We start from the raw sequence: 21,133 nt of genomic DNA, 5'->3' as shown, positions 1-21,133 counted from the left end.
AACCTGAACCCTTGGTTGAAGGGTTAAAGCAGCTGAAACACTGTTTTATCCATGGAGAATACCTGTTGATATCTATTTGTATATATCTCTCTATACATAGATATATATCAAATACACTGTTTGCCCTCCATTTTAAATTTTACTTCTGTACATTGGGCTGGCTGACTCAAATATTCATTCTCTCTCTGAGCTTTTGCCACATGGAGCTGGAATGGATCTTAAAGTACATTTCTTTACTATTATTTTCCTCACATAGTGATATAAACAAGATGGATAATCTGAAATTGCTGTTGATCCCGCAGCTATCTCACTGCAGGCAAAGAATTCCCTCTTTTATATTTTCCTCAAACAGTGAAGGTCCTAACAAGAAAGGTATCTGCAGTTCAGAATTTAAAACATCTGTGAAAAAATCTGAACAGTACCTGATCAACAGGTGCTTGAACATTTGGGAACCACTAGAGGCAACGTTCTATGGATGAACAGCTCATATTTATCTGCAGGGTCCAATAAAACATCCAGAAGACAGAGGATGTCAGACATCATCTGTACTGGTGCTACTTACATTATCCTGTTAGGATATAGACAAGAGATGAGGATACTAAGTACTAGGAATGGAAAGGGAAAGCAGATTTTCAGTTATTGCAAAGTCAGGAACACAGAACTATGTAGTGCAAAACTTCGATGGAAGAGGGTTTTTCTTCTCTTCTAGTGACAAAAGGTAGAGTTATTGTTCTTTCTGTACATAGAAACATTCTGCTACGAGTGAGCTTAGTCTCCTAAATGAGAAGGATTCATTGGAGAAAATACCGTATTAATCTTTTCCTTAATATTTGCCAATAGCAGTTGGAAAATATTAGCCAGTAAATGCCACACAAATAACTCAACCTTGTGTGGAAGAAATACCTTCTTCAACCTGGGGATGTTTACCTCAAAAGTAGCCATTTTGAATGTTCTACTGAATGTTCATTTCTGCTCTTCTACCTGCAGGACTAACAAGTCAGATCAGATGTGTCCATGTTTTAGTCGTACTGAAACTTTTCCTCTGCACCTGCACCAGCTGGAGGTAAAATGAAATAAAAGGGATATGGCCAGTATCCAACAGAAAGTGACTAACAGGGTGACAAGCTGAGTGGTCAAAGACTTGGCAACATTCTTTGGAAAGACAAATTCACAGTATTTGCTATACTTGCCACTGGTAAATGAATTAATAAAAGAAACCAAAATCAAATTAATCAGGAAATTGGTTTTCAAAAAGGTCAGGATAAAGAAAACTCTGAGCAAAGCAGCTCTTTGGTTCTCCCACCATGAGTATACTGCTTCCCTCTCAAAGCTAGAAATAAGAAAAGTCCCTTTATCCCTCTGACTAAAGAGAGAAGTTGTAACTGGGTGTTACCTTTCCTGTGTACATGACATCAGGTAAGGAAAAATCATATTTAGCCCATACCACTGAATTAAGGAAAAACTTAAAATGTGGGACCATTTCATTTAACCCAGCTATGTAATAAACACTACTGGTTTTGATGTTTTGTAGTGGCAAATAATTTATTTCTTTCGTGATATGTCTACCAGTGATTAACGCTGATATCAGTGTGCTTATGAATTTACCAACCTGTTTGTCTACAAGTCCCCCGGAAGATGACATCGCACATGCTCACATTTATGTTCTTCCTCTTGCAGTTTACTGGAGATTTATCTCCTCAGAGTGCTAAAGATTGACTGTTGGGAGCACCCCAACAATAAAAGAGAAGCAGGCAGCGTTTGTTGCCATAATGAGATTGAAACTTCCTTCCCGGGAAGTGGACAGCTGAATGACTCAGCCATTTATCAGTTGAGGACAGAGAAATGGAGGTGCCTGGAGAAAAGAATTATTTATTGTGGATGGCTGGTATGACATGGATATGAATCATGAGGGAAGCAGTTAGTTTAGAAAGAGCCCAAAGGAGACTGGGCAACACTGCAGAAGACAGGTGACTGCATTGAGAGTTAGAAATACAGTTATGATTTCCAATAACTGGTCAAAAATAATTCGATTCTTCAAAGCTCTTTCCCAAAAAGAGACTAAAGCTACAAACCCTACTTCAACAGGCAAGATTTCTACCACATAGAATTATTTTTTTTTAAGTGTATAAGAGACTTGGTCACCTCCTTTATTCACAGAATTAAATTAAAACAGCTTTGGTTGACATCTCAATTGAAATCTACAGCTGATAAAGGAGCTGTAGTCATTACATTAATGAATAAAGTCATGTTAGAGGTAACAAATGGAGGAACAGAACATGTGGTTGTTGGATGGTAGAACCAAGCACCAGCTTTACCTTCTGTGAGAAGACTGGAGATAGCATTGTACAAAAGGAGGGAAAGGCAAAGAAGAGTCTTTACGTAAATATTTTAATTTTTGACTTTGAATTCTTAGGTAGAAGAAGTAATTGAGTTTACCTGAAAACCACAAAAGAAACCGATATATTAAGAGATAGCCAAGAGGATTGTAAATTATTTTCTTTTTCTGGTTCACTTTTGGTGATAATCTAATTTCTCTGAGGGTGCTCATGTCAGAATCTTGTTTCCCAGCTTGTGTCTTTTGGTCAGTTTTTGCAATCCCTCTGTATAACCTTTACAAAATTCTGTACAAATTCTGTAAAATTTTTTTCTTCATATTCTTCACATTCTTTGCATTTTTTTGATTTTGTGGAAGTCAACTGAAAAACAAAATGCAGAAGTAAAGCAGGATACAGATCCATTGGTTCTGATAGAGAATTATTTTTTTTATTCCCTGTTTTTGGGAATAATTCCAATGCAGGTAATGGCTATAGAAAATATTAGTGGAGGCTTCCATGGTAGTTACGGTCTGTGCATTCCTGGCTTACTTTTTGAATAGGATCATCTTTGAGAAGTACAACACTTCAGTGAAAGATGCAAATGACCGTCCCTCTGAAAATTAGGATACTTTTCTGCATGTGTCTAACATACCTGACTGCACTGAACCTCCAAACTGTCATTTATATACACACATTCAAACACCCTGACACATGTAAGCATGCACAAAACTATTTGCTTTGAGGGGAATCCTGAAAATGTTTTTCTAAAAATCACTGATCTCTGATTTTTCATTAATTTTTCATTATTACATGTACAAGATACTGGGATCTCACTAGTTTTCATCTCTTCCATCCCAATGTTTATGTAACAAAAGAGGTATTTCTGCTACCGAAGAAACATTTTTGATTTGTCTTTTTTCCACAGATTGTTGGTGTTGCTTACCTTATTTTTTTCAAAACTTTCATTTCCATTTTTCCATATGTTCCTCACATCCTGTGTTTTACTACAATTTTTGATACTACATTCATGAATTATCACTTGTGTCTCTAAGAAAAAACATCTCATTACAAATTCTTGGCATTCTTCCTGAAGAAAAAAAATGCAATTGCAATAGTTTTATGATTAGAAAGGAATAAGCAAATGTAGGACATAATTTATGATATAATTAAAACCACAAGTATGATACGTAAGTGAGATGTAATCTAAGATAAAATCAGCCACAAAGAGGCTAATTTTTACTTACTGGGCATCTTTTCTTACTATTCAAATACATTTGAATATCTGCAGAGATGGACTGTGAGAGCTAAGAACAAAAAAGCCAGGAAGTTTGCTAAGAGGAGGTGAAACATAGTGTCTAAGTGAAGAACATAGGAAAAATAATTAATTAGGGTAGGAACCTGGCATATAACTAAACATAGTGGAATTAAATTAATATTATTCTTAGTAGTTATAACAGTTTAACTCAGAGATCTGAATTCAGAATGGGTAAGGGAGCAGAGGAAATAGGTAATGCTCCCTTAAATTACAAATTAATCCCAGCATTATTTTAGCATTGTTTGCTTTGATAAAATAATTTTGAATCACACAATCACAGAATAGTTTGTGCTGGAAGGAACCTTAAAGATCCTGTACTTTCCACCTCTCTGCTATGCACAGGAACTCCTTTCTGTAGGCCAGGTTGCTCAAAGCCCCGTCCAACATGGCCTTGATCATCCCTTTTAATTGATTAATTTTAGTAGCAAATGACTAAATAAAAATAACTAATACCTGCTTATATAATTTATCATAAGCACTTTGATTAGAAGAACTATTTATTCCAAGGCAAATTATTTGATTTTTTTAAATTAGAACAAGTCTACTTTAGGAGATAATTTCTAGTAAGGAAATGAAGCCACCACATTAAACATTAATTGTGGTCATACATGAAGTTTACTTACATCCTCATCTGCATTTGCAGTGTATAAACTGACATCAATATCCTACAAAAAAACAAGAGTTGGAATTATAAACATTAGCAAACAAACACCCTCCCTTTCCCTTTCCCTCTGACTCACGCTTCTTAGCTGAATGCAGTGCCAAATATTTTATTAGGACTTCTTCTATGATTATATGAAATGCTGACTGTTTTCTGAACTTACTTTGGATGTCTTGATCATTTCCAAATCTTTCAGAACTTCTGCCCACTTGCAATGACCAGCTTCTGTCTTTGGTACATAAGCACTAGAACAGAAGAAACACAGTGAACATTGGGCTAAACAGGAGGTATCTACAACGTTTATGCTGAAAAAATAAAAGACTCAGCATTATAAGATACTACAGATACATCATTTACATGTAAATACATATGGTAAATGTTTGGGGCAAGCAAGCATATTTGGTAAATCATACAGTCACATAGATACATTAAAAACTGTATCTCATGTCATACACTGTATAAACAATGTGGGTTTTTAAAAGGCCAGAATTACAGAACATAATGCAAGAGAAAGGTTCGATTACCTGATGTAAAATACCCAAAATTCTTTTAAAGCGTAAAAACAAAATTCCAAATCCACTCTCTGAAGTGACTGGAGACAAATAACAGCTGTGATAGTAAAAATAAATAATTTGTAGTTGCTGTCTGATTGACATTGGCTTTGTAGTTACCATAGGAAGAAGATGATCAGCCCCATCCCATTCTTCAAAAGGCAAAAGCAGTGGCTGTTCAGAAGCCGATACAGCGGATACTGCAGACAAACACTGTCCAGGTACGTTTTCTGAAAGACACAACCGAGGTGATACCTTGTCACAATTACATTCCACTGGATTTTGCTTTAGAACTGACTTAAATAACCAATTTGCCAAGACTCCCAATAAAGACAAGACCCTGTTGTGTGTAGCTGGAAAGACCAACTGACTTGTAGCTTGGAGAAATACAGAATCACTTTACCAAACAGCTGATAGAAAATCAGATGCTGAAGGCACACTGTGAAAACCTGAACTCATCCTGGGCTCTCTATTTATTTATCAGTTCATACTGCAGGCTGCAATTTAATGCAGAGGCAATATTAAACAACTTCTGTTTTCCACCTCTCCCCTGGCTGCCATTTGTCACCCAAACTCAATGCATTACTTACATTAACTCCAGTATTGTGGTTGCATATATGTGAGAATCTACACTGAATGCATCAAATATTATAGTTATGTGTACAAATGTTTAATAAAATATTTATATAGAGTATATACTTACATTTCTTTACACAGTGTGTGTGTGTCTAATAGTGGGCAGTGATGCATTTAAGAATTTCCTCACTGGAGTTTGGCAACTGGAAATAAGGAAAAGCTGTGAGAAGCTGTGCATTGCCCATCAGGAAACATTTCCCTGTGCACAGCCTGGTAACCTTTATTCCAAAGTCACAAACCCTTTGATTTAGCTGATAAAGTTCCCTCACAGGCTTAGGTTAATTATCTTCTTCAGTGCAGTGGTTGTGACTCAAGGTTTTATTCCTTATCACACATGCAATTCTCTATAAATGACTCAAATGATGTGTCTGTAGCAGTAGTTTCTTCATCTGCAAACTTGCAAGTAAATATTTAAAAATTAACCAGAGAGCATAACAAAACAAGAGCTAGCACTGTGCTGTGGTAAAAATGGGAGGTCAGTCCATGCACTATCAGGATTGCAGGTCACTTTCTGAAAGCCACCTTAATAAAGCAGAGCCAGGAGAGTAATGCTCACATGTGTGACAGGACTTCTGGAAAGTATATGTAACAAATATTTGCTACTCTCTTAAACAGACAATGCTTTAAACACATTAAAACAATTATTTCATTTCCAAACCCTAAAGATATAGCTGAAATAGCATAATTACCTAATCCTACATAAATTTCCACATTCAATAATGGGACACAATGTCAGTCCCTTTTATCCCCTTTGGTTGTCCAAAACCAGTTAAATAAGAGCTATGTAAATGAATGATTCTATGACATTCTAAATTGCAGTAAGGACAAAGCAGGTAACGTGTCCTACATCTTCTGAAGAATTTCCATATGGAGGATGCTGTGTTATGGTCAGCCAAAGTAAGTGTAGAAGCAAGGTTGAACCTGTAACTGCTTCCACAACAAATGGAAATTGAAAATACGTGAGTACTAAACCCAAAATATTAAGGACTTATACATGTGTATTTTTCAAATGTACAGGAAAACAGAGGAAAATAATTTTTAACTGCTTGGATATAGTCAAAAGAGTGAAATCATTTTGTTATAATATGACAGAAAGGCTTTAATGTTTTCACAGTTAACATTGATTTGAAATTGCCATGTTATTTCTTTTGGGTTTGGATTTTGTTCATTTGTTTTTGTTAAATCTGCGTACTGACTGCTTTCATTCGATATGCTATTCCTTAGAAAATATCCTATTTTGTTTGGGTTTGGGGTTGTTTATTATATTATTATTATTATTATTATTATTATTATTATTATTATTATTATTATTATTATTATTATTATTATTATTATTATTATTATTATTATTATTTAGGTGAAGTTCAGAAGTAGCCTTATGGGGAAACCCCAAGTGCATTTAAAGAAATTTTGAACCTGATAGGTAGATACAGCTGAAGAAAACATATTTTAACCCCAAATTTTAAGAAAATAATTTCGAGTATATTAGAAATATTTACAATAGCTAAACATTTTTATCATTCTACAAACCAGTCTTTATGAAATGAGGTGCCAACAAATTAAAATATGAAAGACTTATGATGGGTCCATAAGCACAAATCTGCCTTGTAATTTATAATTAGTGTTACGGGGCCTTAAAAAGCTGATTTGACAGGGAGTCCCAGTCCAAATGCATTGTCAAATTTATGCTGCAGAACAAAGTGTTCATGGTGAGGAAACAACATACTATAATATCTAGTGAATAATGGACCAGGGTTATCATTAGTTTGTCATTTGTTTCCTATTTTAAATAATTGTTCACTGTAGTGACACTGGAGCCCTGTGTTCTTAATGATTAAATGTTGTCTGAATCTTTGGTTTTCTTAAATATTGTAGGTAACCCTTATTGTAATAAAATTATAATTGCTAATAAAAAATAAATTCTTCATTTTTAGAAATAGTAGAAATCTTGTACTGATGATAAACACATGAAAAATATACTGCACGCATAGTCTAAAGGGTACTCCATTTGTTCATAAAGAGATTTTAATGTCAAATACATCCCCCAACACACTCCTTTTTTCAATGCAGGGCCATTTTCTATTTGAATTTCCTAATTCTTTCATCCAAACTATTGTTCAACAACAGAAGTATTGCTAGCTGGCTCAGAAGCTTTTACAAATTATTCTCCTGCCTTGGAAACATCATGTTGTATCGTAAAAAATTTCATTGGAGAATGTCTGGTTTTGATTTCTTACTCTGTGTTATCAGTAACTAATTACTCTCTGTCTTTGTTACATCTCTGATATTTACCCTTGTGAATATTGGACAAAGGAGCAGCTCATATTTACAGACATAAATATTTTTCTCTGCAGCTTCTGTCCTGATTACTTGCTACTCTAAAGATTAAAGCCTTTGGAAGTGAATATATGCTCTTCCAAAAATCAGTTATGATATACAAAATAATGTTGGGGAAAGGAATGCTGTTTTTTAATAACTAATTAAAATTAAGCATTTTAAGAGCAGTTACCTCTGCATGATATCTAAGGTACAGTAGTATTGTTTTCTCTTTAAAGAAGCAAATCTGTACGCAAATGAAAAAACTTTAACAAAGCAGAAACAGCCAATGACTTTGCTGGTTTGGCTGTCACAGAAACAATATCTAAGTTACTCAAAAGGAAATATTCAAGGCTTTTTACAGGATTTAAGTTACATGTGATGGAAAATACACACAGTTAAAATTACATATTTCTGCCTAAAAACCATATGTCTAAACTTCTTTATTAATATTTGCTTATAAATGTCTCCTTGAATCCTTGAGATGAGATATTAATAAATCAGAAAGTTTATTTCCTGGCTGTGCCATTTGGTGCTACTGGCAAAGGTCTTTTATTTTTCTCCTTATTTTGAAATGTATCTTTATTCTTTATTTATATCTTTATTCCTCATCTGCTTCCTTGTTCTTGAAAACAAATGACCGGAAATGTATAATGTACTCAGATCTTACGAGGGCTTTAGAAACTGGCGATAATATTTTCAGCTTCTATGGGAAAAAGGGAACTACTGCCAGTTTTTTTCACAACTGTATCACACTGGTGGCTCAGACCTCAATATGTTCCCCTGCCAGAACTTTATGTCCACTTCTTTCAAAATCCTGCAATGTCCTGAGAGTTTTTCACCATTTGCAGAAAAACCTCACCCTATAAAAAACCCCAGAACCCTGAAGTCTAACCGTCTTAATTTTTGTGATTTAGTTCTCACAGATAAATAAGCAGTGAGAATAACAGGAGATTCAAAATGTAAAGGGCATTAATAAGACACACAAATTAGAGCCAGAACTAAAGTTCATTTAGCAAAATGTGTCCTGATCTATACATTTGCTGTTAGGCACTCCGTGTAAATATTTGTGATATTTTTATCATAGCAACAAATACCCAAGAGAGAATGAGAACATAATTATGGATGATTGGTTTGGGGTTTTTTTTGCCTTTAGGGGTAGGATGTTAACATCTAAACCAGCATTAAACATGGAAACTTGAACAGCAAAAAAAATCTTAATTTTTGGTTACTCTCAAATTTTCTGTAACTTCTTGATTTCTAGCGCACAGGTTTATTTCCTTGACCAGCCCTTTCCTTTCCTTGCTCCCATGAGCAAAACAGCATTCTCAAACACCTCTCTCTTGTAACAATCTATTTTCCCATTTCCCATCTCCATTCTGTAGTGCAGTAGGCTTCTTGCACATTATTATTATTATTATTATTATTATTATTATTATTATTATTATTATTATTATTATTTTAGTCAGTCTCTTCTTCTCCCCTGTTCTACAAACACATGTCCTCAGCATTTTCTCTCTGGCTTCCTGTGCAGCAAAGTACTTTAAATCTTCATTTCTCTGTTACTGCTCCAAATTTCCCTCTAAACTCTTACCATCACCTCCAGCTCTCTCCAGTCCTTTGACATTTTATTGAGCAACATCTCATGGATACAGTAAGGGTCTTTTCAGATCCAGATTCAAGTACTGTCTACATCACGTAGAGCTGAGTTTTACACCCACTCATTTGTGTTGTTGCAGCAATTCTTCTTCAGTGTTTCTTTTTCCACAATAATTAGAGCTTCCTGTAGAGAACTCTGCCTCCTCCCCCAACAAAATCTCACCCCATGGCTCCTGTTCTGCTATCCTCTGCTTGTTGGCACCACTAATTAATGGTTCTGTCCTCTTGCTCTAGTGCAATTACCTTCAAGGGGACAAAGTGCCAAGTAGCTGCACAACTAGAGTGCTGCATCTATTTAAAGTTTAGTATAGTGCATAATACTGGAACCCCTTCTCTCTGCTCAGAAGCATACAGAATGTCAGAGTCCAGAAGACGGAGAAGAAAATCAACTTTTTTTTCCCTAGTCTTGTACCAAAAGAACATTCTTTTAAACTATTTTTTTTTTCCAGGAGAGAAGCCATGGAGAGTAAAGATTTCATAAACTAATGGAAGTGACTGGAAGAGGAATGGAGCCCATAAAAAAGCAGTACTTCTGAACTAGATAGACGTTTCCATATTGAGCCCTTAAATAAGTAATTTTGAAATCAAATTTTCATGGATTATGAGTAAGTTTTAGAGGAAAGACATGTTCTTAGTGCCATGTCATGGAGTAAATGCTGAAAGCCAAAGGTGCAGATTCACTGAAGAATCTCTCTGTTCCTTCATCCCTAAGTTCCTTTAGGCTTCTTACAGGAAACAACCAAAGGGAAATGAACAGAGAAATTCCTGAATATTAATTAGTGTCAGAATATAATTATTCAAATTGATAAAGACAGAGAACCACATTAATGTTCTCTGAGACATTAAGAAACCCTGGTACAGATGCTACCTATAGGTGCAGCCCTCAAACACACTGTCAAAGAAACTTATTTTACATCTCTGGTAACTTCGGAATACCATGCAGCTGATGCTGCAGCTACTAAAGAGTTGCTTCTACTCTATCACAGTGCCTGAATCCATTGTAGTTCCTCTTCTCCCTTGCTGCCAATCTTTGCACAGAAGCCTTGGAAAACTGTCCTCAAGCTCCACCAGGTGTTATCAGCAGCTCTCCTCCTCAAAGCTTTAAGGCAAAGAGTGAGCTTTCCATGCTTCTGTCTGGCTTGTACTTACTGAACCCGAAAGGAAGGCAGTAGAATTACTAGGTCTCTTAATGAATCACATGACTGAACGCTTGTCTGGCTGAGAGCCAAATCATGGCTTCATTTGTCCAATGTTTAAGTTTTTATAACATACAGTATTTTCTTAGAAGTTTTGTATTTAGCTAGAATTACGCTGGCAAAAGTGGTTTTTCTCAGCGTTAAAACTGGGTATTCCTTAAATACGATTCTTGGTTGGTTACTTCCCTTTCACCTCCCTGCCCCCATGAACTACAGCTTTTCTTGGGTTTGTTGTATAGTGGTGACATTCTTGTGGAGTACTATCCTACATGGCTTATTCTGCCTGTGTTAAAACAATGCTAACCTTCAAAAGAGTGTTCTCAGTAATCAGCATGGCAGGAGACTCTCTCAATCTAATCACATTTTGTATTTATATGTTCTTTGTTTGCTTAAGCAGTTGTTAATTTGCCTTGACAGTCCTTCCTTCTCCTGTATGTTCCTGGTAATTGGCATTTGCTTTAGAGAGTAAAGTTTGCAATGCCTGTTTGAAAATTTTGCCAAAAGGTCACGGAGTCATTGCTATTCCACTCAACACCCTAAGCTACAGAACTTGAAATGTAAGAAATTAAGTATTTCCTTTGACCTTTTTGTTTTGGTTTTTGGTTTTTGGTTTTGGTTTTTTTTGTTTGGTTGGTTTTTTTGTTTGTTTTTTGCAAAGCATGCTTCAGGCCCAGAGCTCAGACCATTGCCTTGTGAAAATGTGTCCTGTACTTGGCTATAGACCTTATATTTGCCAGATGGCAAAATCCAGCCAGGAAAGAAAGCTAATATATGCTTCTTTCTCTTTTCATCCTTCCATGCAATATCAGTCTTTTCAAGGTATCGATCACTCCTCAAATTGTGAAAGATCAACTTAATGTTTCCTTGATGCAAGGATATATGATATTAATGCTGGGTTAGCTTGCCAAAAACAATGATTGACACAGAGACTCCCTAAGTTTTGCTAGTGGCAAAATTACACGGTAAAGAAAAAGTACACAGCGAAAAACTCATTTGTAGGGCACAGATGGTTAGATTTGAGCATTTATCCCCAGATGATAAATGCAACCCTTCAGGATGCAATATGCAATAATTAGTTTAAAGGCCTTTCAGAGTAAGTTCTCACAGATAAATAAGCAGTGAGAATAACAGGAGATTCAAAATGTAAAGGGCATTAATAAGACACACAAATTAGAGCCAAAACTAAAGTTTATTTAGCAAGATGTGTCCTGATCTATACATTTGCTGTTAGGCACTCTGTGTAAATATTTGTGATATTTTTATCATAGCAACAAATACCCAACAGGGAGTGAGAACATAATTATGGATGAAATTTTTGTGCCTTTAGGGGTAGGATGTTAACATCTAAACCAGCATTAAACATGGAAACTTGAACAGCAAAACATTATAAATGATGTCATATTGATGCTCATAATTGGCAACTCTGAGACCATAAAAATAGTCTTTACAGGAACAACTGCTGGACAAATAATACCTCATCCTTAGCAAAATACTCAGTTTAAAGACTGTGAGTGAGACCATACACTAATAGAAGTCTGTAACACACTTGTAAAAGATAAGACTAAAAATAGCAAATGCAGTTCTCAAAATTGTGAAGTAAGGCAGTATTTTCAGAGCTTTTTTGAAAAGAAGAATTATAATCTATGGCCCTCTCTTACAGTGATACTTCCACTGGAATTTGCTGGATCCTGAATTAAAGAAGCAGGATGCAGTTTGAAACATTCTACTTTTTCTTCTGCTCTTAATGTTCTTTAAGGAGTAGAAATAAATCCTAATATGTGACAATTGCCATAGCTTTCCTGAAACCAATGAAATTTTAATTTCCAGAGCTGTTGAGAATTTGACCAAAAGATTAACCAGGGAAAAACAGATTCATTGAACAACTGAGGAAGAAGCACACAAACCACTGTAAACAGATCAATAGGCAGAAAAAACTAGAATCAGGATTCTAAGAAAGAAGAACAATGTATCCCTAGTGCAGATTTATTTTATATAGGATAGGCATGGAAAAGGAAAGAAAATTTGGAAAACAAATTATTTCTCCTTTATGTTATTTACAAATCACTTATAAATAATAATGCAATAGGACTTACAGCAGCAGGACAATCATTCTTAGTCTCTTGTCTTTGGATACAGGAGAAGTGATTATTGGAAAAACTCTAGTGTGTGTGCTCCAGAAACCTCCTCCTTTCATGTAAATTGTGAATGTTCTTTTGTGGAATGTAGCCACTATGAGCTTGCACAGTGAACCACTTTTTTCTATATGTATCAGGGGCTGAGTGCAATACAATAGCAGTGTATGTGCAACATCCACATTGTGGTAAAGCATACGGGAGGGATTACTTAAAGATCAGATTTCTCCACATTATTTTCTTTCAAGCAAGTTTTTACATCACTTTTGAATGCTAAAGCTAGAAATCAGTCTTATGTCGTTCTAAACAAGGGCTGATACAGTGTTTTATCTGGCTCACACTCATGGTCTCTATTTAAGAATAAAAAACTTACTGGTTATATTAGTAACTGTGTGCCTGAACACAGCTCACTTTCTGAAGGCAATGCAACCCTGCTGTCTTATACAGGTTTTTCTTTGCTTTCCCAACTGCATACGGCTTCCCTGCCACCAGAGCAAGGTACTTATTTGTCCTGAATGGAAGCATGACATTGCAAACAATTTACTTTGCTGTCTGGCAAAGAACAGCAAACAAAGTTGGGGTTTGGCAGATACCTACCCAAACACCATGTAAGGTCCTCATGGTTGGTAATCAAATTTAAAAGTCACCAAAAACATACGGCCATTCACTTACAACCTGGCCACCTTTTGGTCTAAAAAGCAGAATAGGTATTATAAACATAAAGAAGGAAAGTGTCAGAATGCAACTGAAGGCAGTAGGGAAAATTCATGGGAATTATCACAGATGAGTTCCAACCTGCCAGCTGGCTACTGAAACTTCCCTGACTATATGCTGGAATATGTTTAGACTTCGCTTTATACCCAAGTCATTGGACTGCATTCTCTATGACTTGCTGCTCATAATAAATCTCTGGGCATTTCAGTGTGGGACCTCAATGAACAAAGGAGCCAGCTGACTCTGTACGTAGAAGCACTATTCTTTGAGGGTTTTTTTTAAACTTAAGTGATCTAAATGGTTGCCCATTTCCAGAAGGGAAACAAAATCAGAACAAAATGCGGTTGTGTTGCATCAGTCTCAGGTCAGAATGAACACATCAACATACTGTTGCTGCTACTTTGATAGATTACACCAAATCCCAAATGAAAACCAGAGCTGTTGCCAATCCAAACAAACATTCATTTGAAGGCTAAAGAGAGAACAAACTTTCTCCAGTGTTCCTTGTGCTCTCTCCATAGGACACGCAAACTGGCTAACCAGCAGAGCAGAGCATGGCTGAAACGTGCATGCTGAAGAATTTTACACTTTCCTTCCCTAAAACTAGGAACTTCAGCATTTCTAAGCTTCCGAGCTCACTGATTTTTGCTCCTTCTCTCCAGCAGCTGAATTTCTGTTCTATTACATGAGACTACTCCTGAGAACACACACCTTGAAGTTTTCCAAGCTTTTGCAAGAACAAGTCCAGCAGCATTCCACCCAGGAAACAAAATGTTCTTCCTAATTTATTTCTGAAATTTTACAAGCTTGATTTTTCCATTATGCAGTCCCATCACTAATGTATGCTGTCTCGGAAAGTCTTCCTTGCAATTGATTAGGCTAGATATAATGCTATCATCATTTGTTTTACACTTGGACATTGAGCCTGCAACTTGATGTGTCTGCTTTAGTCCCACTGGGTTTTCTACCTTTTGCTTTCAGAGCCTGAAGGACATTACTGATCTTTATCTTATATATGGCTGTATAGACAGCCAGCAACAGTTTTGCATCAGAGTGGCCACAGGAGTCATCTTGCTGATGACTTGTTTCGTATTAAAACTTCTTTACACAGCTTCTGCACACTCAAAGGGCTGCAGAAAATCCTGCTGGAAGAATTATGTCCCATATAATGACATTTCATTAGCCTGTGCTTGTCTCCTGTGCTACATACCTTATGGGTAATAGGATGAGGTTATATTCATAACAGGCTGAAATAGGTACTCGCTCCTGGTATGAATTAGAGAAGCACAAAAAATTCAGGAGCAGCAGAGCTGACTGCAAGCAAAGCCTGTTGGCTCCAACCACTTCCAACAGAGAATACCAAGGGAAGAGCATATTGATACCTCCCTCATACATCCTTGTTTTCCAAGCTCATAAAGTTTGTCAGATTTGGGGCTAGCATTTTCAAGTTTAAACCTTCTCTAGCCCTTTCCCCCCTGCTGTTTACAGCATAGATAAATATTTGGTTTTTAAATAGTTTATTAGAATTTTATGTAAAAATTTCTTCTGTGTAAATGTTTTTCAGCTTATGTATCAATTTTAACAGGCACCATTGACCTCTAAACATAAAGTATGATGGCAAGTAATTTAAAATATTGCATTAATGAGGCCTCTTCATAATGTAGTTTTCTGAAAAGCACTGGTTTTACAAGTGTGTGTAACCTAAAAGAACATAGCTTTCATTTTTTAGGTCAGATTGAGTTTTCTAAAAGTCACAATGTCACAATAAATAAGTAATTAAATAAACATAAATAATATTTTCAGACATTACAATGGAGGAAATGCTGGTGCCTACCCTTCTCCTGAAAACAAGTATTTTATTTCTTTCTGAGTTTTATTTCTTTATTTTTCTTTCAATTCACGAGGCACTGTGAGAACATTTTCATCATTTCAAAACTGAGCAGTCTGGCTGAGGGAAAACAATTTCTTCTCTCTTAGTTTTAAATTATGAATTACAAAAACATGGACTTGTGTTTACTAATTCTAAATACCTGGGAAAATGTAGCATACTTTCAAAATTATTTTTTACACCAAGGCAGGAATGTGTAAAATTTTTCAGAGCATGAAGCAAAGTTGCACCCCACCAAGCCAAGTTTGTGGTCAGCTGAAGGGATGATAAATACCAGTTTATTCTATTCATTTCAGTAAGAGGGAAGAATTTATACTACTCAAACTCTTGGCATATTTTTCACAAAGGTGCTTCCCTGTCCTTCAGAAAATCTGAGAGACACTGAGCAAAAAAGAATAACTATTACTTTGGAAATGCTCTTTTTTTCTCCTATGTCAGAAATCGTTTATCTAGTCACATTTATCTCACACAAGACAGGATTCAAATATTCTTTCATCATGTTATTTCCAGTCCCATTTCTTTGGCATCCAGACTGACAAAAATCATAAGTAAATTACAAAACAAACCAGAAAGCAAAAAGCTCTTTAAAATGTAATAGGATAAAACCTTTGTAACAGCTAAGAACTTGAACATGTAATTGAAAAAATTGCTTAAAATATTGCAGTTTGGTTTCTTTCTGGTCAGAAATACCAAGTAGGATGTTTAAATAAAAGTCCTTTCATTTGCAAAAATTTTAAGTGGTTGTATGAGTTAGAGAAAATCATCCTTTAGAAAATAAATTAAATATAAACAGAAATAAAAAATAATTTTCATTATTTAAATGAAGGATATTTTGTTTTCTGATATTTAAGTCTGGACAAAACAGGTGTCATAGATTGCTTTGAGATAAATTACTTTGTCCCAGTTTTTGGATGCTCTAGACTTTTGGTATGGTTTGAGCACTGAACTGTTAGGAAAGGTACTGGCAAAACCCATCAAGTCCTAAAGAGGGCAGAGGATCACTTATAGCCCTTCATATTATTGAACCACGTTGTTGTTGAAAAGTCACTTTTACTGAGTGTAATACAGAGCTTGAGTTCACTCTCATCACTGTATCTTGCTCAGAGTTTTAGTCAAATTATTTTCTTGTAAAAAATTGTCACATGTGAACAGTACATAAATTTGCATTATTGCTGAGTGGTTCACCTTTAGCTGGATGAAAACTACTAGAAAACTACTTTGTCCTCACTGTGACCCATGTATCCTGAAACTGCACACAGTTTAAAATGAGACCTGAAATATTCATGTTTCATTTAAATTATGCAAAATAATCTACAGCAACCATAAAATCTTATGAATCTGAGAGACATTTTCATTTACATGAGGGCAGGAGATGAGTGGGTGTTTTGTCCTCAAAAAAAAAAAAAAAAAGAAGAAGAAAAAAAGACAGATAAAAGAAGGAATTGCTTCAAAAGTGGAACATGAGAAAAGTTTAATTTAAATGCTATAAAGGAAAGCTACACTTTGCAGGTACCTATAGCAGAGTTTTCAGCTGGGTTTATGCCCACACTCCTGAATGCCAACATAGATTTTCAGGTGAGCAACCATGCTGCTCCTTAGAAGTTATATTAGTTTCTCCTCTGTGCTTACACAGTGGAATTGTTCTTGAGAGATTGACTACTAAACCAAATACTTTGCACTTAGAACTTCAGTGCTACCCACATTATGCTTCTAAAGAAGAATCTTCGGCATTCTGGGGGAGCTGTTTGTCTCATGACACATCTGCAGCTGCATACCACAGCTTAATCTCTTGTAGTAACAGCATTTGGACTCTTCTCAAAATGGAAAAGGACACAAAAAAGAAGAGGAAGGACCTTCCAGGACATCTAAATACAGCCTTTTGCCATCATGTTCACAACAGTCTCTGAAGGGGGAGGTCCTGGGCAGAATGGGTAAGTAAAAATACCACTGAATTTGGATTATGCCTGACCTTGGTTGGATCAGCTGTTTTCTGGAGACTCAACAAAAATTTAGTCCTAATTTATTTGGCATTTTGAGAATTTGTTTTCTTAAAGACTGGTAGCAAAAATGATCAATCTCAGGATAAAATGTCCTCACATATCAGCATAAACTCTACTTAGCAACAACTAAAACCTGAGTGTTACCAACGTCATTCTCATCTCAGTTCCAAAACACAGCATTGTACCAGGTACTTGGAAGAAAATTAACTCTATCCCAGTCACAAGGGCATGAAGACAGAAACTTAAGTCTAAAATGCCACAGCATACCTCTCAAGCTAAATCAGCAATTTTACCTGCAAATCAGCAGCAGACAGAATGAGAAATTTTGTAGCTGATTCATATGATTCCAGACCTTAATGTTGATATTTTATCATCTCCCCTTTGTGTTAGTATCATGATGCAAAATGAAATTCACATCATTTACTACAAAAACCTTTTAAATCAGGCCTCTTTAGTAGCCCAGAGAGTTGTATCTTTGAAGGGCTGAATCCACTAAAATATGTTTGAAAAGTCTAAAATAAGGCAAACTATGGCATAACCTTTCATTCTGGATAGAAGCAAGGGAACAGGAAAATGGGGTTGGTCTCTAACTGTGTGGAACAGGATAATGAGGTGAGAAACATCTCTTTTGTATGAAACAAAATGAGCATAACTGCAGGCAAAAAGCTGTAGTCCATTAAATAATACTGTGTTTGTCTGGAATTGTAACAAAACAAAATTAAAAAGTAAAATCATGTAGTTATCTGGTTCGTTTCTGTGGGAAATGGAAAGTCACAGGAGCAGTCTTTCTACTTGTAGGTAGCTAAGGATTTCTGGGAAACATAAACAACTGGTTAAATGAGAAAAATTGCAGAGCAATTAAGGACAGAGAAGAGCACAAACCATGCAAATCAAGGCTCTCTGCTGAAAAGTTACCTTGAATGTGAGACAAGGAGATGTGAAGAACAGCATACTTAGGATTCAAGAGAGAGGGGAAAATACCCACACAAGAATTCAGCCAAGACATAAAGGTTAACAACTCTACTTTGCAATGAGTATTGTGAGACATAAATCATCTGGTACATTGTGTCATGTTGCAGGAGAAACACCTACATTTATAGCAGCCTTTTCTTTATAAGTTTAGTTGGAAGCTGTCTGAGAGCATGGAAAAGAGAACTGCATGACAAATGTATTTTTAATATAAACTGCGCTTTTTTATAACTAACAGAATTCATCAAAGTAACTGTTCTTTCCATACCTGTTTTCCATAAGTTACTACATAAAAATGACGCTGTGAGGACTTTTCCTCTCTCAACTGCTATCAAACCTCCCTAGGATCTCTGTTAGAAATTACTGGGGATTGTGATTGTAGTCAGTCCAACAAAACCCCACATTACCTATGAAAGGACTTAATGAATCACCTGTCTTGAGATGAAGTGAAATTTCTAGATTGTATTTAGAGGGGGAGGTTTCCTTAATTTTAAAAAAAAAAAAAGTGCTAATACACTGCCACTCGAAGATGCTTTCATTTGAAAGCAAGTTGCCATGGTGACATTTTTCCCTTTCCTCCAGGGGAAAAAAAAAAAAAAAAAAAAAAAAAAAAAAAAAAAAAAAAAAAAAAAAAAAAAAAAAAAAAAAAAAGCTTTGAATAAACTTTTCCCAGAAAAATTTCACTGAGGAAAGTATTATTTCTTGGCTTGGGTAACTACCATTGAAATCTGTGAAAGAGCAGTGATTCATAAATCTGCACTGGACGCTGCGCAACTGCGCAGATGGTGTCACTCCATTACCATGCCTGTGATTCAGTCACCAGGCAAAACACATAGGCAAGAGGCTCTCAAGAGACCATAGAATGACCCACAGAAGAGACTTTATTTGTTATCCTCACCTGGGAGCTGGGGAACAGAAAATATTGCATAATTTTCTCCTTGGCAACAATCATGAAAACTGTATTTTTCATAAGTTTTGAATGGTTATTTCATGGTTTTCCCCTTGTTTCCACTACCATCTGGAAAACTTCAAGACAGAACACATCTTCATTCAGCTTTGCAAAAATTGTATGATTCCAGCTTTGGCCAGGGATGTCAGAGGACTGAAGTAATTGGAACACAGACAGGTGAAAAATCCTGCTTGCACTAATGGCTCTTAGAATCAGTGAAGCAAGACACCAGATGAAACACACATCTCCTCACTCTTTTTATTTTGTTCTCATTTTTATGTTAGCTTAGTGGTTTATACTAAAGAAACATGTCAGGGGAAAACTTTCAGCAATCTCCTTAATGCTGACCTTCTAGAACCACTGAAGAACATCACAGCTCACAGACTTGCACTGAACAGGAGCTTCTTCTGTGCCTTGGGTAAGGGGTTATTTGTGAGCCTATGGAATAATATCTTCTTTGACTCCTTCCCTGTCAAGTTCCCAAAGACCAGCTACTTTCTAACTTTTTGTTTATGGTCTCTTTTCTTGAGGTGTATGAAGATAACTCATAACGAAGTGGCCAACAGACAGAGATTCTGTTACTCAGTCATTTTGATAATGGAAAGCTGATCTGATTTTGGGGAAACTGACTGTGAATGTGAGTTCCTAAATTTCTGGTAATGTTGTAAGTACCTGTTCGTTCTGCAGAGAGTGATGCCTCTTTGAGCAGACCTCTGGAAACTGTTCTGACACTTCTGACATTATCAGAATGTGCTTAAGTTCGCTTTTGTGCAGTAGTTTTTAAGGCTATTTTATATAAACAATCTCTCTTAAAAACAAGCGAAAAGATAGCTCATCTAGAAAAGCATCATATAGTTCAAGTCCTTAATGATTATTAAAGATTTAAAGGAAGAAAAACTGTACAAAACAATCACAGAGTGCGTAACAATATATTTGTTCTTAGTGGTTCAGCTTTTTTCCTAACAGTAGATTTTTTAAATTATGATTTATATTTTCAATTTCTCTGCACTTTTAGTTCTTTGAAGGGGAACATCATAGATGTTACACCTATATGTTACACCTGGCTGTATGTTACACCTGTTTTTAGATAGTAAGCCTTAATGAGAAGGATATTGTGTTTTTGTTTGTACATTCAAAGCTACATCATTCACTGCGTATAAATATAAGAAACAGCATAAAATTATTAATTTAAGAGATGATAAAGCAACAGGAAAAATACCAAACTTATATATACCTTTAAAATGGGTAATGGTACAGTTGTATTTAAAAATGTTCCCCAGCTTTGGAAGCAAACAGAATTGCTTCCAGAACACGAGACTTCTTTTAAGTTATCATGAAGGATGAATGCATTTAAATAGGTGAGTCATAACAGAGGCAACATTACTAAGACCAGAGGGCAAAACAAACTTTCTTTCTGATAGTCACACAATCCTGTGTCTACATTTTGCTACAAGAGTAATGTTTTTTTTATATTCTTTTAAGAGCCTTTGAGGAAATCCTGTAGTCAAAACAACACTGGCTGAATGTATATTTGAAATGCTCAGTGTAAATGAATACTTATTTGCTTGTCAGGTATTTGATTTTTTCACAGCCTTAGAAGAGTAAATAGCGTTCTGATATTTACATATTTACTACTGGCAGTCATTGTGGAAGAACGTGCATACTCAAGACAGTGACTCATGACCTGCTTCCAACTTTCCATAGCCTTCATTGGTGACACTGGAGTTCCAAATTTTTCTCCAAAATCAGGACGTCTTTATTTTCTTGCTTTTAATAAAAGGTAAGACTGATGCAACCACTGTGGCACTCCCCATGAAATCATACAGGACTAT

The 21,133-nt window shown here is 35.8% G+C and overlaps 1 protein-coding gene and 1 long non-coding RNA gene across 7 annotated transcripts in view; one reads left to right on the top strand and one right to left on the bottom strand.

Moving 5' to 3' along the window:
• IL15 (interleukin 15) overlaps nt 1-21,133 on the bottom strand; it is a 46,182-nt gene that overhangs the window by 24,100 nt on the left and 949 nt on the right. Inside the window, exons 2-7 of one of the 4 annotated variants that reach the window (XR_010721520.1) lie at nt 4,963-5,072; nt 4,455-4,536; nt 4,254-4,295; nt 3,259-3,402; nt 2,437-2,696; nt 1,610-1,852 (exon numbers count right to left, since the gene is read on the bottom strand). Coding sequence is in view for 1 of the 4 variants with exons in the window: in XM_066186447.1 (XP_066042544.1) it covers nt 2,583-2,696; nt 3,259-3,402; nt 4,254-4,295; nt 4,455-4,536; nt 4,963-5,072 (492 nt within the window). In the remaining 3 variants the exon portion in view is untranslated. Of the gene's footprint in view, nt 1-1,200; nt 2,697-3,258; nt 3,403-4,253; nt 4,296-4,454; nt 4,537-4,962; nt 5,073-21,133 lie in introns of those variants that run through there. The other 3 variants (XR_010721519.1, XR_010721521.1, XM_066186447.1) reach the window with 3 other exon arrangements.
• The window catches only part of LOC136291405 (uncharacterized), a 68,748-nt gene continuing 62,512 nt past the window's right edge, over nt 14,898-21,133 (top strand). For all 3 annotated transcript variants that reach the window (XR_010721524.1, XR_010721523.1, XR_010721522.1), the window contains exons 1-3: nt 14,898-17,314; nt 19,832-19,938; nt 20,943-21,081. This is a non-coding gene — a long non-coding RNA (uncharacterized lncRNA). The remainder of the gene's footprint in view (nt 17,315-19,831; nt 19,939-20,942; nt 21,082-21,133) is intronic.

The sequence above is a fragment of the Chamaea fasciata genome, unplaced genomic scaffold, assembly GCF_029207755.1.
Source record: "Chamaea fasciata isolate MVZ Bird 193981 ecotype frontalis unplaced genomic scaffold, bChaFas1.0.hap1 SCAF_6, whole genome shotgun sequence".
NCBI classification, from domain to species: domain Eukaryota; kingdom Metazoa; phylum Chordata; class Aves; order Passeriformes; family Sylviidae; genus Chamaea; species Chamaea fasciata.
Note: the sequence above shows the minus strand (reverse complement) of the source record. Positions and strands in the feature narration are given on the sequence as shown.